The 16436-nt window shown below is 38.7% G+C and overlaps 1 protein-coding gene and 1 long non-coding RNA gene across 16 annotated transcripts in view; one reads left to right on the top strand and one right to left on the bottom strand.

Moving 5' to 3' along the window:
• The window catches only part of HPGDS (hematopoietic prostaglandin D synthase), a 167286-nt gene that overhangs the window by 30744 nt on the left and 120106 nt on the right, over positions 1-16436 (bottom strand). For 10 of the 15 annotated variants that reach the window (XM_082391791.1, XM_082391797.1, XM_082391798.1 and 7 more), the window contains one exon: positions 5011-5152. In XM_082391791.1, the coding sequence (XP_082247917.1) occupies positions 5011-5143 (133 nt within the window). In that variant the 5' untranslated portion in view covers positions 5144-5152. Of the gene's footprint in view, positions 1-5010; positions 5153-10702; positions 12357-16436 lie in introns of those variants that run through there. The other 5 variants (XM_082391789.1, XM_082391800.1, XM_082391790.1 and 2 more) reach the window with 5 other exon arrangements.
• On the top strand, positions 477-15272 carry LOC309628636. Its single transcript, XR_014244606.1, has 2 exons — positions 477-4610; positions 14633-15272. It is a non-coding gene; the product is annotated as an uncharacterized lncRNA (long non-coding RNA).

The following is a 16436-nucleotide window of genomic DNA, read 5'->3' on the forward strand; positions in this document are numbered from 1 at the left end:
TTGGAACTTTTGCTCAGCTGTTTTCTAGTTCTAAGAGCCATGTTTTTGAAAGATATTAAAAATCAGAGCAAGCCCAGAGGATAGTATCCAAGTTAGAGAGGGTCTGAAAATCACATTATATGAGGATTGGCTGAAGAACTTCTACCACTCTTCACTGAAGAAGACAGAACAAACGAAGTGGAACATAAAAACCATCTCCAATATGGCATAGATATCAAATGGGAAAAAAAATCTTACTTATTCGGACTATCTCTAAAATGCAGAATGAGGACCAAGAATAAATTTTTAAAGGGCATATTTTAATTAATTAATTAAATTTTTTGGTAGGGGACTGCGTTGGGTCTTCGTTGCTGCACGCGGGCTTTTCCCCGGTTGCGGCGAACTGGGGCTACTCTTCGTTGCGGTGCACGGGCTTCTCATTGCAGTGGCTTCTCTTGTTGCAGAGCACAGACTCCGTAGTTGTGGGTCGTGGGTCTAGAGTGCAGGCTCAGTAGTTGTGGCGCACGGGTTTAGTTGCTCCGCGGCATGTGGGATCTTGCCGGATCAGGGCTCGAACCCATGTCCCCTGCGATGGCGAGCGGATTCTAAACCACTGCGCCACCAGGGAAGTCCTAAAGGGCATATTTTAACTCAAGATGAAGAATAATTCTGTTACCTTTGGAGCTATTTACAATGGAATGTGTTTTCTTATGCGGTGGTAAGCTTTCAGCTACTGGAAGCATTTGAGCCAAGCTTGGAATAATTGCCAACATTTGGAATGTGGGCTGCATCTAACAAGAAGAAATTTAAGAAGACAAAGGCTAAGTCCTTTATTTGGTTCCAGAAAAAAAGAATTTCATGGTGTTGGAGTTGTAACTTAACAGGAGCACCTGTCAAAAAGCTTTAAGAGATTTAGTGGTGCTGAATGCAAGGCCTCCGTATGATATGGCTGCCAACACAGCTACTGTGATCTTGGTAAAACGTCTTAGAAAAATGTCTACACTTGTGCCAGGAGTGATGGTCCCATTCTGCTCTGTGCTGTTCTTATGCTTGCAGGCACAAGCACTACACGTAAAATAGCAGACAGAGTCTAACAGAAGCTTGTTCTACTCGGGTGGTGCGCAAACCCAAACCAGGGGAAATAAATGGAACACTCCAGGAAGAGAAGAGAGTTGTCCTTTGAACCTAGATGTGACTGCAGATCTCAGACAGTCCATAGGAAACAGTACCTAAATCAAGAAGTAGAGTCAGGGATGGGAAGGGTGGACCGAATTTCACAATGATGATAGGAGAAACAATCAAGGAAGCTCCAAAAGTTGATATCTAAATAGAGATACAGGTAATGAGTTACCTAGGGACTCGATTCTGAATTCAGCCAAAGACCTTCTTTATCTTCAGAGCATTTTCATTAAACTGACTATACAGCAATGGCTTTTTCTCTATGATGTCTAGATACTAAATGTCTTCTAGTAATTGGATGTGAGAGAAAAAATAATTTGTTCTCCATGGATTAAAATGGTAAGTCCAAGACCAATGTATGAAAACCACATGGAGATAATTTCAATTTTGTATAAAGAAGATTCTTTTAAGTTTTCCTCCCCTCTTCTTTCTGTTCTCCCTTTCCAGAATTTCATAGAGATGTTAGACCTCCTAAACTGGTTCATTCTCAATTTTCCTTATCTTTATTCTCTAATTTTTCATTTTTTTCCTATTGTGCTTTTTGGGGGATTTACTTAGTTTTCATCATTTTATTGATTTCTTTGTATCAGACATTAATTTCCAAGAACTTTTTGTCTCCGTAGATTCCTTTTAGATTGTATAGAATATCTTCTCTTTTCTCTGAGGATTTTATATTTTTGAAGTTGTTTTCTTGCTATACCATCTTGACATCTCCAGAGGTGTTTGGTTTTAGGTCTGTTTTATATTAGAGACTTTTCTCAAATATGGGTTAACTTTTGACTTGCCATTGCTATTTAAAAGGGCAAAGAAGTAAAAGCTAACTGGAATCTCAGTGTGCGTAGGAGGGGCTTGCCCACAGATTGGGCTAGGCAAATTCATTGAGGGATCCCCATCTGTTCAGTATCTGTTAGACATTTTTCTTAGACTGGTCAGCTTCCCCAGAGAGAATTCCTCCCATTTCCTGTGTGAGGGATATTAGCCTGGTTGCCATTGATTGTAGAGCAGGGGAAAGGGCTGTTGGTACCACCATCTAGTTTCTAGACTTCCACTGAATGCCATGTTTACTATAGCATTGTGTCCGAGACATGCCTGGTGTCCTAGAATCCTCTGGTCCATCCTCTTGAAAGTAATCTCCATGCTTCTTCCAGGGAGAGAGAGGGAACTTGTGGTCATACTGCTTCTTCATATTCTTCCAGGCAACCCTGTATCAGCTCAGCTCTTGAAGTTACCTTTTGCAACCAATTCCTGACCCTTTGGAGGATCTCTGGAGTGATTTGGCTGGCCTTTTTCTCCTCCAGGCTTATATTTGAGCATCACTGGCCTTAATGGTAAGTCACCTTACCATTCTTTGACCGGCTTTCTAGCTTCCAGAATTTTGTGCTATCATGTTCAAGGTTGATTTCTTTGTCCTTGGGGGGGTGGTGACTTTTTTTTAAGTACGTTAATGTTATTAAAGGAGAGATTAAACACATGTGTACAGTCTACCAGGTTTGACCAGGAAGAAAATTTTAATAGAAATATCCAATGATATTCTAGATTATAGCAGAGGGGATGGTCATAGCGAGTTTCAAACACCAGAGAGCATCCCTAAATTGGACAGGAGATGATACCAGACACAATTTGTAATAGAAACTGCTTTTCAATACCTATTCTTTGCTTTTTTTTCCTCAAAGTAATAAAACCCTGGATTTTTAGCTGGGCAAATGGTTGTCCACAATAAAGTCAATGTTTCCCAGCTTCTTTTGCAGCAATGAATGATCACGTGACTAATTTCTTGCCAAACAGATATAACTGATGTGATGTGTGCAACTTTCTGGTCAGGCTGTTAAAAGGAAGAGGTGTGTTCTCTTCCCTCTTCTGCACTTTCTGTGAGTTGGAATATGGAAGGAGGGTGAACTATTCATACTGTGTCAATAAGAACCCACTATGGGTGCAGATGAACAGAAATGAAAGAGCCTCATCGTTGACAACTTCATGGGGCAGAACTGCTATACTAACTTGGGCTTTTATGCAAAAGAAATAAATTTTTATCCTCTTTAAGCCATTTTTGTGTTGGGTGTATGTTAAAGCATTTTATACTGTAGCTTAACCATCACGAACTTTAAGATCCCTTTCAATTCTAAGAATATGTGAAAACGTTAAGAAAATGCAGTAATTCCATTTTTAATAACATAATGAAAAGTTAAGGTAGAATAGGGTATAAAGAATACAAAGAACTTATATCTAAAAACTAAAAGGCAGAATTTGTTATATGTAATACCTCCACAACTTGCTATTCATTTTCACTTATTTAATGGATAAATTTAATATTCACCTATTTTATGTCCACAGAAGCTCAGGTACAAATTCTGATATCAGAAGAAATGCTTGGATCTTAAAGGTAAAGTTTCAGAAGAACAGGAAATAAGATATTCCATCCCATCGGAGAAGAGTTCTCTGATAAGAAAAAGAGTAATTACAGGGGCAATGACTTCAGAGAAACTCATGCTTCCAAAAGTCAAGCGGCAATATTTATTGTGAATACGTCAATTATCATGGTATTATTTTTGTTGGCATTATCTAGTGCAAATAACTTGGGCTATAGTATTAGATGGACCTGTGTTTGAAAATCAGCTGTACCTTGCTAGGGCTGTGAACCTGGAAAAAATACCTAAACTCTGTGTGCTTCAGTTAATCCAACTATAAAATAGAAACAATAATACATCCCGTGTTGACGTGCTAGAGAAATTAAATGAACTAGGGTCTGCAGACTAGCCAGTTCTGATAGCCTACAAATGCTATATAGTTGTTTTCTTCAGCTTCATCTTTATCTGAAATTTTAATAATCTAGCATAAAAATATAAATTTTAGACACTTAAGATTTAGTTAGTATTTCCAGGGAACATGGCAAGCATCTAGAGGATGACTTACAACTTAACTGAAAACCACACACTTTTGTTTGTTTAATAATATTTCTAATTCTTCGTCACTGTCCTGAGTGCTAAGTAGCATGTTTTCATTGTGTTACCTGCCCAGTTTGTAAATTTGTTCTTTCCTCTGATCAGACAGACCCCAGTTTTGTTCACGTATCCACCCCTCTCTCATATGGTCACAAAGCCTCATGAAAACTGCTTCCATCCCCTACTTCAGAGGTGGATTAGATGATTCTAAGGTTCCTCCCACTCCCTTTGCCAATGATTGGTTCAGAAATGGACACGTGACCCAATCTGAGCCAATGAAACACGAGAGGTTTGCTGAGGTCACCTGGAAAGTTTTTCCTCATTCTTCTAGGAACACTTAAGGAAGCAGTGCTTTCTCCTCTAGCTTCTCAAAATTGCTTCTCAACGCTGCGAGGCTGGAATTGCAGCAAACGTATTGCTACCAGCTTCATGATTTAGCCAACACACTGAGGAGGAAAAATGGATAAAGCCATCCTTTGAAACCTGGCCTACTTCTGGAGTTTCAGTTATGTGGTACAGTTCATTTCCTTGTTATTTAAGCCATTTGAGTTTTGTTTTCTGTTACAGCAGCTTATCTGATCTATCATCCAAATATTATTGATATCTGAGCAAGCCCAGTCTATTCCAATGGTCAAAAGTTTGACTTCAGTATTTCCTCCATTTCAGCTCTTCTGATAAAGCTTCATGTTATGTTATTTTTACATGCTCCCTCTGTCAGGTTTGTGTTTTCACCTCAATAGGAAATTTTCTGGGTCACATAGCATTTATTTAACTTGCCTGAACTGCTGCTTCTCAGTGTAAAGCTACATGAGATTTAAAAACCTTTCTATTTTCCTTTCCCTGAGGAAAGACAAAAGGTTCTGGAAACATTTTCTCTACATACATTTCCATGAACTACATTTGTGCTACTTACTTGACTTGATTTCAGGCCAATCAGATTGTTCTATTCTGTGGTCTTCATACTTTATGTCCAAATATGCAAATATGTAACGAATAATTTCTGCTCTCCCCCTCATATTAAAATAAGTGAGTTTGTAGTTTGGCATGGTGTGATTCTGGAAGGAGAAAAATAGAGGAATTATTTTAACAGCCCTCTAGAGATGTTTCAACATTTTTCTTGGAGGACTTTTCGAAAACTTTATGGCATCTTCTGAGATAATCAGAGATATTAGAAGATATTTCAAAACCAGAATTATAAATCACTACTCCAATAACATATGGAGAAAACTTGATAGAAATAAAATCTTGACTCTCTTTAAGAACTACATGGAATATTCCAGTGAAATAATCAAATTCAGGTTTTATTTGTAAAAAGACATCGGAGTAATAGGGTATCTATATACCAAACTTCAGAGAATGGAGTCAAAAACTTTGCATTTTAAGAATTTTTTTGTCCTGCCTTTAGACACATAATGAATGGTGTCGACATTTGGTTTGTTGTTTGCTTTGGTGACACAGCTGAGTTTGTGAGGACAGCTGGGTAAGGATTGCAAGAGCAGGGTACACGCACAAGGCATGTAAAACCAGCCATGTCAACCTGTCATCTCCTCTCTTCCCTCCCCTGTTGCTTTTCCCTCAGGGAATCAAAAAGGCTTGAGGAAATATTTCTTCTTTTACTGCGTCCATGCTGCTGGGTTTTATTGGGTTGCTTACACATACAAACATACCCCATCTTGGGGACCTCTGCTGGGATGGGACAATGGTGGGCATACTTCTTTATTCTCTCTATAGAGGAGCGAGGAAGAAAGAAAGCAAACATTTCTTACATTTTAGAAAGTTTGCTAAAACTGGCTATATTGGTTAGATGGAGGTCATTATAATTTTGTGAGTTTGAGATTTGTACTCTTTCATTTCCATTGTTTATAAGCTTCACAGTTAATGATTTTAAGCACTAATAGAATGTATTGTAATCTTATAACGATTAGGCAACTGAGAAAGAAACATTTTCATTTGAAGTTCAGTTCTTCCATTTAGGTTCTGTGTATCTTTGGGCTAGTCAACAAAATCTCTCTGAATTTCAAAGTCCACTTTTGATAAATAGAGATTAATATGGATTTGGGGTTTTAATGAGGTAACACATGTGAAGCATTTAGCACAATGCTAAACACTTAATTATTAGCTGTTAATAACTTTGAATTCATTCTATAGTCAAGAATAAACACCACAATTACATCACACTAAAAATTAATAATTATAGTAATTCAATAAAAATCATAAATAACATTTATTTAAAGAGGTGAGATTAAATACTTTATTCTCTACTAAGGAAGTCTTTCTGAGATATTAACGGAATATTAGATTAAAAGTTGAGCTCAGGGCTTCCCTGGTGGCGCAGTGGATAAGAATCCGCCCGCCAGTGCAGGGGACACGGGTTCGAGCCCTGGTCTGGGAAGATCCCACGTGCCGCAAAGCAACTAAGCCCGTGCGCCACAACTACTGAGCCTGCGCTCTAGAGTCTGTGAGCCACAACTACTGAGCCTGCGTGCTGCAACCACTGAAGCCCGTGCACGTAGAGCCCGTGCTCTGCAACAAGAGAAGCCACCGCGATTAGAAGGCCACGCACCGCAACAAAGAGTAGCCCCCACTCGCTGCAACTAAAGCCCGCACGCAGCAATAAGTAAATAAAATAAATAAATTTCTTTAAAAAAAAAAAAGTTGAGCTCAAGTCGCAAAACAAAATCCCATCTGAAGTCACATCACATAAAAGATCAAACACGAATCATAAAAATCTAGATTGCTAAGCTCGTATCTCAAGTACATGTGTATCTCAAGTGTCTGTGGAAAGGACGGCCAGAAATAACCGATTGCCTATCTAGACCCCCTCAGTATCCAGGAAATGATGGCGACGGTGATTCCTAGCGAATCCGTTTCTCTGGGCCCGGGTTTTCCGTGTGTAGATATTGTGGAGCGGGTGCTCCTCGTTAGAGACAGTCACCCTAACATTCCACGTCCTGTCCACTTCCATTAGCTAGTCTTGTCACCGCCCAAGTGGACTGTGGCACATGCCACACATCAGTACGTGAGGGGATGTTCTCTGTCAAGAATTCACTAGAGTCAACTAACGAAAATTCCAAGATTTACGGCCCCAAATTCCTTTGGAGGAGAAATATGTATATAGGAAATTCACATCTGGGGCACTAAATGAAGTGCCCGTCAGAACAATGAGACAGTTTTCCAAGTTTCTTGGAAATGCTGAGCTTAGAAATAGTGGGAAAGATATGAGAACACACAAATAGTCCATAAAAAATGTAAAGTAATAAGTTTCCTTCAGAAAAAAACATTTTACAGAATAAAGGGAACACTCTTATGTAGGAAATAAAGAACGGAATTGTTACTGTTCCTTGGTCTATCTATTTTAAAGCTTGAAAGAACAAAAATAGCCTTCAGAGTGGAAGTGTCCTTCTGAGTTGGAGTTTTTATTTGAAAAGCATTTTATGCAATTTTTTAATTGATTTTTTTAAGTTGTTAGTGCTTCCAAAGAAATTATGTATTTCTTATAAATATTATGTGTGTATATAGATTCATATATGTCCATAGGATCAACATTAAAAATTAAACATAACTTTTCTCATTTGGTCAAATACCACATAATTCTGCATGAAAATGAAGGGGTTGTTGCTTGTTGTTAATTTGCAAAGGCATGCTATTTTATATTGTATTTCATTCAAGTAAAGAAGACATCTAAAAATTCCTAGCACAGGCTGGTAGCTGTCTATATTTCTCTGCAAATAGATCTGTAAATCTAAGATTTACCACAGGCCACTGGACATCTGGCAAATGCTTATCTTTCCTTCAAGAACATCCTTCAACTGTCATAACTCAGTAATGAAGCTGTACTTGCACACCACATTTCTGTAGTTACTTGCATAATTATATTTTCTACTGAGCAAAAAGTCTGGCTTCTTGATTTTTAAAAGTAGAAAACTCCAAACTTGAAGACTTTTGTCTTTTTAGGATATAAGGGCACATTGTATAACACAAAAAAATAAGTACTAAAGGTAAACACTGTTGGAAACATTTGCTGACTCTAAAGATCCTATATTTTATAAGCTTTCGCATGAAAACTATCAGGAGGAATTCCAAGTAAATGCTTCAGTGGCCAATGAAAACACAAGGAAATTTACAACAAAGTCTAAAGACGAGTACAAGAACATATTTTGTCCCTCATAGCATTTAGCAGCATATCTGTTAACAGTAAATCTCACTTTGCTACAGCCTTTATTTCATAAGGATCATGAACTACAAGGATGAAATTAAAACATATCCCTACCCCACAAGGGATGCAGTGAGGCTTTAGCTCAGGGTAGGGCAGGTGATGGAAAGGAATGACCGGTTCTGGAGTCACCCCTGCCACTTATTATCTGAGTGGCCTTGGGCAGGTCACTTGTTCCTGGCTTTACTTTCCTCACCTGTAAGATGGTAATGAAAATATTGTGTGTAAAGTACCAATACAGAGCTCCGTACTGTGTGATTTCACTGGACTCAAATCCTCAAGATCGTGTGCTTTGATAAACCTATTCTGCTGTAGGGGCATCAAAAGTGAAAATTACATAAAAAGAAGATATAAAGTTAGAATTAAGAGCAAGATAAACTTTGCCTGGACGAAATGAACAGAAACAAAATACAGGGAGCAGGGCGTGGAATTCTGAGAGAGGCAGTGGGCAGCCAGGAGCTTAGCTTCTTCAGGATAAAGGGGAATAAAAATCCTCCACACAAGATGGGAGGTTGGAGGGTCGTACTGCTTGAAACTAGAGCCTGGCAGGCTTTTATATAAAATGTGTAAAAGGTCAAACTGCAAAACTCTAGCAAAACTGATAAGGAGGAAAATATATGAAAAGTCACAGACAATTAAAATTACAAATAAAAAGGGGTCATAATAGCAGATAAAATAGATTAAAAATCATAAGCTAACACTACAAATAACTATCAGTGACTCTGAACACTTAAATGGAAACACTGAAAAACACATAAACTAACACAATCAAATCAAAAAGAAACTGAAAGCCTGCATTTAACAAGGAGTAAAGAAACGGAATTGGTAATTAGTCACACCCATGAATGATACCAGGCCCAGATGATTTTACAGGTGAATTTTTACTTAATCCTCAAGGGAAAGATAATCCTTATCTTTTACAAGTAGTTTCAAAGAATAGAAAAATGGAAAAAGTGCAAAGATGTTAAAGGAGGAAGATTATAGACTAAGCTCACTTATAAACATAGATATAAACATCCTAAATAACTTCTTAGCTATTCACATTTAGTAGTGTATAAAAAGATATTAAATATAATGTTGGGCTGCAGCCTGTAGGCCTGCAAGCCTTGTAGTTACCCAGCCTCTACAAGACTGAAGAAAGAGCCCGGGGTCAGTGACAGAGACATCAATAGTTACTGAATAGAGAATCTTACAAGTCTCAAGCGAAAGGTCCTGGAGAAACATCCCACCGTGCAATGCAGACGGCAACAGGACATAGCAATGATCTTTGCTACTCAGGGGAGAAGGAGGCTACCATTTATAGGGGGAATTGACAACAGGTGGGCTCATCAGTTACCAGGGAAACCAGCAGCAGGGGCATGGGGCAAGCATGTAGAGAGTTTCTGATTAAGCCGTATAATTAAGAGAACTGGATAGTCATGTGAGTGAAGCAGGGCCTGGTCGAGAAGGGGATGTACAAAGATCTTGAGTGGCTTGATCATACGTGTAATGACAAGATGAGGCTTATCCCAGGAATGCAAGATGTTTCAACACCAAAACATTCATCTGTATATTATACTACATCAATAGATTAAAAGGGAAAAACTCTAAGCCATATTGTCTTCTCAACAGATGTTAAATAAATGCTTAATTAATAAGCAAAAAATTAATCACTCATTTGTGACCAAAACTCTCAAAAACCAAAAATCCAAAACAAACAAAAAACCCAAAGCTCTTAGTAAACTGGGAATAAAAGAAAACTTCCTTCATCTAATAGAGTCTCTACAAAAAGCAGAGCAAACGTCATACATAATGGGGAACCAAATGGAAGCATTTTCTTTAATGTGAGGAATAACCAGAAACCCCCTCTCACCCCTACTATTTAACATGGTCCTGGATGGCCTAGCTAATTCAATAAGATTAGACAACAACAAGTAACACACGCAAGGAGTGGAAAGGAAGAGACAAAATTGTCCTTATTTGCAATAGAAATGATTGTCTATATTCAAAATCCAAGAGACTCTACGGACAAATCTGATCCTAAATTTCAAATGGAAACGCTAAGGACTAAAATAGCCAAGAAAAATTAAGAGAACAGAAGGAGAAGACTTGACCCACCAGATAGCAAGACATATATAAAGCCACATAATTACGGTAATGTGATGTTTGTTCAGGACTAGATACAGGGAGGTGCATAAAGTCTCGAAACAGAACCTCAGATATACGACAGACAAGATATTATAGTGGGGGCATAAAGGGACTAGACTAAAATGGTTTGGAGACAAAAGAGGAAAAATATACATAATGAGACTTTGACTTCCCATAATACATAGAAGTAATACCCAGGTGGATTATAGACCTTAATATGATTTAATTGGCCTATGCAAATTCCAGTGTCATGCTGGTCTCTTACTTCCTGTTAGCTTCATTTCTGAGCCCTGCCACTGTCATTCTGTGTTAGGAATCCCATGTAGGGGAAGCTGTGTCTATTTCCTGAAATGATATAGAAACAAGAAGGAAAAAGTTTGATCGTGCTTAAGGATCTCCTTTACATCTAGAAACTAACCACTGTTTTCCTCCCACTCCAAAGCAAACCATGTGAAGTTCCTGATTCAGCAGATAAATAAAAAGCTGACTTAGACTTCTTTTTGAAAAATAAGATATAGGGAATTCCCTGGTGGTCCAGTGGTTAGGGCTCAGCACTTCCACTGTAGGGGGCATGGGTTCGATCCCTGGTCGGGGTAAAGAAGATATACAGTTTCTTAAGGAACATATGGATGGATGACTAGCAAATACCCTGGATAGAAACTTCCACATATGAACTCATATGAATGTAGCCATTAAGTACAAAAGAAAATATAGCTTTTGATATATGCTAAACTAGTTTAGAAATTAAATATTTTACATAGAAAATAATAGTGTTTTCAAAAAATTCTACCTTGGGTATTTCCTTTCTTTCTCCTAGGTTTGTGGCTCTTTTTACTTTATATAACATGGATACATTTCAGCTGATTAACAAAAACAAAACACAGGAATGTTTAATCCCAGAAGCAATTTTCATGCAGTCAATGAACATACAAACTATCTTAATAAAACCATTTAAGTTTAGCTAAGCCTTTATTCTAATCTGTATATTGCTATAAGAGCACAGTAAAACAGTCTCAAAAATTCTAGTGTCTCTGCCAGAGAAGTGACAACAATCCAAATTCAACTCTCTGGCAAAGGAGGCTAATGTTCAAATACTTTGTTATGCACCTTAAAGATTTCAGCAGGTAATTGAAAAAAGGGATAGAATTTTGCAAGTCATTTTGATGGACAGATAGCTTCCAAATAAGGAATTAAGTATTAACCATTTTACAATTCAATCCAATAACAGATTATAAGACAGTCACTCAGAGAAGTACAGCATATGACAGTAATAAAAATAAACGTAAAATGCAGGGTGAAGACTATCTCATTTCTAATCTTTGTACAGTTCAATCAGATCACTTACTTAGGCTGTGTCTCTGTGGAGTCTCTAGTATCTTCTATGCTCTTGTACGTGACTGCATCTTGGGTTTATATGATGAGTGAGATATGGTCACAAGCCAATGTGAGAAGAGGTGACTTACTGCCACCTAAGTCTCTTCCTTCATTTCTTAGATGAAATATGCCTGCCAAAAAGTGCAAGTCTGCAAAGATTTGTTGTTATTCTAGTTATTCTTGGCATTTTATAGGATCTCTGTGTGGAAATAACCTAAGGTATTTGCAAACAGTTGGTAAAGTCAAAGTTATAGGTGCTGAAGTGTGCCTGTAGCTACATGTTCATTTATTTTTAAAGTCTTAGAACCACAGGCCCTAGGGGAGAAGGAAAACGTGAGTGCAAGTAAACCCTCTTTACAGGTACACACATGGCTTGCTTCCTCGCCTCACTAGATCTCCTTGGCGAGTCCTTGGCTGACCACCCTTCCCTGGACCTCTCCTCAAATACACTCATCCTTTACCTGCTCGATTTTCATTCGCCACAGCATCTGACAACATAATGTATTTTATTTGTTTGTTTTCACCCTCCCCCAGTGGAAGGTCAGCTCCACAAGGGCGGGCACTTCACTGTTTACTGTTGTGTCCTCAGTGTCCACAGGAGTGCCAGGCACATCATAAGCACTAATATAGATTTGACGAATGAATGACCCCAATGTATATTTCCCCACAATTCATATTTTTACAAGGACTCTCTAAATTCTCATTGCTGATAGTATATTTCACTTACTATGTTTTCTTAGAAGGGCTGAAACTAAGTCTGCCTAGAACCAAGTTCCTTGACTGAGTTTGTAATTAACTTCTCAGTCCAAAATTGTATTCCCCTTCTTGACCCCCTGACCTCAATGCTGTCCTAACAGAACGCTCATCAACCGGAGTCAGATGAGTAAGATTGCTGCTGTCGATAACCTCATGAATGTACTAAAATGGCTATTATAGATATCATCATTAACGTACAAACTCAGGTTGTTTTTCAAGGGCGAGGTGAGCTAACAGACCCCCGAGCGTAGGCCACCTGGCCAGACACATCCTATTGACTCCCAAAACTACGATTAAGAAATGCCACAGAAATGTCACAAAACAATAATTAATCCCAGCCTCTTTGTTCTACCCCTTAAAAAATAAAAACCCTAACGCGAAGACCAAGTTGGAGTAGATCTGAGGCTTGTCTCCCACTTCCTTGCTTGGTGCCCTGCAATAAATCCTTCCTCTGATGCAAATTCCCACTGTCAGAGTTTGGCTTTCTGTGCTGTGGGCACAAGAGCCCTTCGCTCAGTTTCAGGATCGTGTGGTTTAAAGTAAACCTGGAGCGGAAGATTCCCCTACATCTTGCTGATAATCCGATACAGATTAGTAACAAATGCCTAAATGTTTTAGAAATTTATGTTTTCAGTCCTTAGTGCAGGAATTAATTCCAGCTACAATATTAGAACAGCAGAGTGAAAAGATCCAGTGAAATACCTGTCTGGGCATTATTGAACCTGCAGATTATCCATGAAACATTTTAATGACAGTCTGGCTTTCAACTTCCAGAAAATGACACTCATAGGCAACAATAGCAACCTATAAATCACGTAATATTTCCTCTTCTAAGTGCTTTAAACTTTGAAAAGTGTCTTTTCATCCATTTATTGTAAATATAAGAAATGAAATTAAATATATTAGTCTGTAAAAAGTCTAATTCAGAAGACATAAGTACAGCCCCTTACCTGCCAAAAAGATATATGTGACTCAAAATCAAGTGCAAATGGAATGGAAGCTATACAAAATTAACACACTGTATTTGTTATCTTTCACTGAGTTTTAACTTACACTTTAAAAAAGCCTTTTTGTCCTCACCTCAATTATTTTTAATCCCCATTTTAAAGATAAGGAAACAGAGATACAAGATACAAGGAAATTAGATAAACGGGCCAGGAATTTGGGATGGGATAAGCTAGGATTAAAGCCTAGGCCTTCTGATGACACATTTAATACTCTTTCCCTACATAATGCTTCGGTGGAAAAAATATCAGATATGCAAAACAAACAGCACTTTCCTCATTTTCTGTAACAATTTTCTGCTTTACAACCCATGCTGCTTGGCTGATGGAAAACAAATCATCGGGCAGGGGAGGGGTGGCCATTTGATCCTTGGTCATTGATCAACACGGGCTGTCCTGGAGGCCGCCCACTGGCTTTGTGTGTGTGGCTTTCGTACCAGCAGCACCCCGCTGCTTCCCTACCTGCATTCTGCCCAAGTGTGGCAGTTTAGTCCCTTACAATGCTGCCTAAAGTTCCAGCTGCCCGCCTCCCAACACAACTATCCCTTCAGTGCGGTCTTGCCACCTCCTGGGCAACACAGTAGGGTCCTAGCATCCCCTCTGCTCAGGAACCACAGCTTTCCCTCCCTCTCTTTCTATCCCCAACCCAGGTGGGGATACTGAAGAATCTCCTGGCCTACTACCAGCTGTGGGACTTTGGGCACGTTATTAACCTGTCTATGCCTCGATTCCTTCATCCTTAGATGCAGATTTCCTCTACAACAAATATTTATTGAGTCCCTAATCTTTGCCAAGTACTGTTCTGGATAATAGAGGTAAAGCAGTAAACAAAAGCAGACAAAAGCCCTCACCGGCATGGAACATTCTTACGATATTAGTAGTAATTCCCTCATAGGGTTTTGAGAGCATTTAATGAGTACATACATATGTGCTTCAAGAGGTGTCTAATGCATACAGATCTGTGAGTGGTAGCGATTGTTAATATCATTAGCAATTGTTTGAAGGGAGGATTGATTTCCTTCAAGCCTATGCTGACGGATTCTTGCCCTCTCGGTGGTTAGGTTTTGGAACTAAGAGCCAGGAAGAAGAGCAGTTGCTGGGCCACTTTTATTTTTCACTCTGCTTCATCCTCTCCCAAGGAAATATGCACAGAGCCAACTCTCTGTTTGAATGGAGGGAAGAGAAAGGTGAGAAATGCCGGGTGAAAACCCCCTGTGGACCACCATCTCACACTCTCCCCGCGGGGCGGTTATTTCTTCATGCCACGTGCCCTTCACGGACACCCTGTGTATCCAGATTGGACCCAGTGCGTCCAGATTGGACCATATGAGAAATAACTGTGAATAAATGTGACAATTTGTTACACAATGTCCACACAATCGCTGGAAGGACTATTACAATCCGATGGAATGTATCTTCCTTGTCTCTAGCGGTTCCCATGCTGGAAAACTCTTACAACTCTGATATAATTAGCAAGTTCCCAACTGCTGTTCGAAACCCAACATTAACTCAGAGTCCAATTTTATTCTTGTTTTCCTTATTCTCCAACCTGGGCAGTAGTGTGGTCACACAAAGCACTAATGAGGCTTCAGGTCTGGAGTACTGCCGGCTGGAGCCCTGGAATTGGAACCCCAGCCCTACTTCCTTCCAGCTCTGGAACCTTAGGCAGATCCCTCAGCGTCAGTTTCCTCCTCTCTAAAACCGTGATATAAAAATCATTCTTATTTCTCAGAGTTGAAAGGATTAAACAGGTTAATATATTCAAGTCACTCTGCACTGCTTGGCAAGTGGTTTCTGCTTGATAAATATTACTGGTTATTACATATTTCTTTAATAATGGAAAAATAAATATAATATTTTAAAAATAGCTCACATATTAGTTCCTCTTTATTTATTTTGGTAAAGGGGAAGTGTTCAACCAAACCCATTTCTACTTTTCTAGCTGCACTGTTGATGGAAAAAGAAGGAAGTCTCCAGAAGAAGACCACAGAGCTTCCTTCTCAGCTTCTAAAGCTTTTGGGTATATTTTACTTAATCAAACAATTTCCTTTTCACAGTCAGTTATTTGAGAAACTAAAAACATCTAAAACTAAAGTATTTAAACCTGGGATTGAGAAGGCAGGAAATGAAGAATATGTTTCTTTTTCTCCTCCTAACCTATTTGGGTAATTGAAATGTGCTTGCAAATTTTTAGCGTCTGTGTTTTCCCAGATTTCCACAGTGATAGTGCTATTTTTCTTACCTGGCTTTTCAGGTACTGTGAAGAATAATACAGTAATTATCGCCAAGAATGTGAGTAAATGTTTTACTGCCTAGCCTTTTGGCGGAAAGAGGATTCTCAGATACAAGCGAATAATAGTAATAAAAATAGCTAATATTTGTTCATTGCTTCCTGTGGGCCGGCATTGAACAAAGGGCTTGCCATGTATTATCTCATTTAATGCCCACAAAATAACATCACAAATAGTTACATAACTTGACTCTGGTTACATAACTGACTAGGGCTTGTCATGAAAGTATTTCTAGATGTAAAATTTCTCAAACATTTGAATCTTATTCATGAGATTGCATGTTGACTCTTCTGTCAAGAATGGGGACAATAAGTATTAAAACAGAGTAAGTTAACTTGTTTTTCAAGATTTTTCCAGATTTAATTCCTGTCCCCTCTGTATCATCACAACACACACTGTAAAAGGAAGGACCATGCATTAAATCCCACCTCTGCCTTCACCCTGTCACGTAAACACAAAACAGTTCACCTCTTCTCAGAATGTCAGTTCTAGGAAAGTAAGAGTAGGCCACGTGACCTCCAAAGTCACTTTCTGCTCTATTGTTCAATAACATAATTTTTCCCTGAAGACATTT

The sequence above is a fragment of the Balaenoptera borealis genome, assembly GCF_965194805.1.
Source record: "Balaenoptera borealis genome assembly, chromosome: 4".
Lineage (NCBI taxonomy): Eukaryota > Metazoa > Chordata > Mammalia > Artiodactyla > Balaenopteridae > Balaenoptera > Balaenoptera borealis.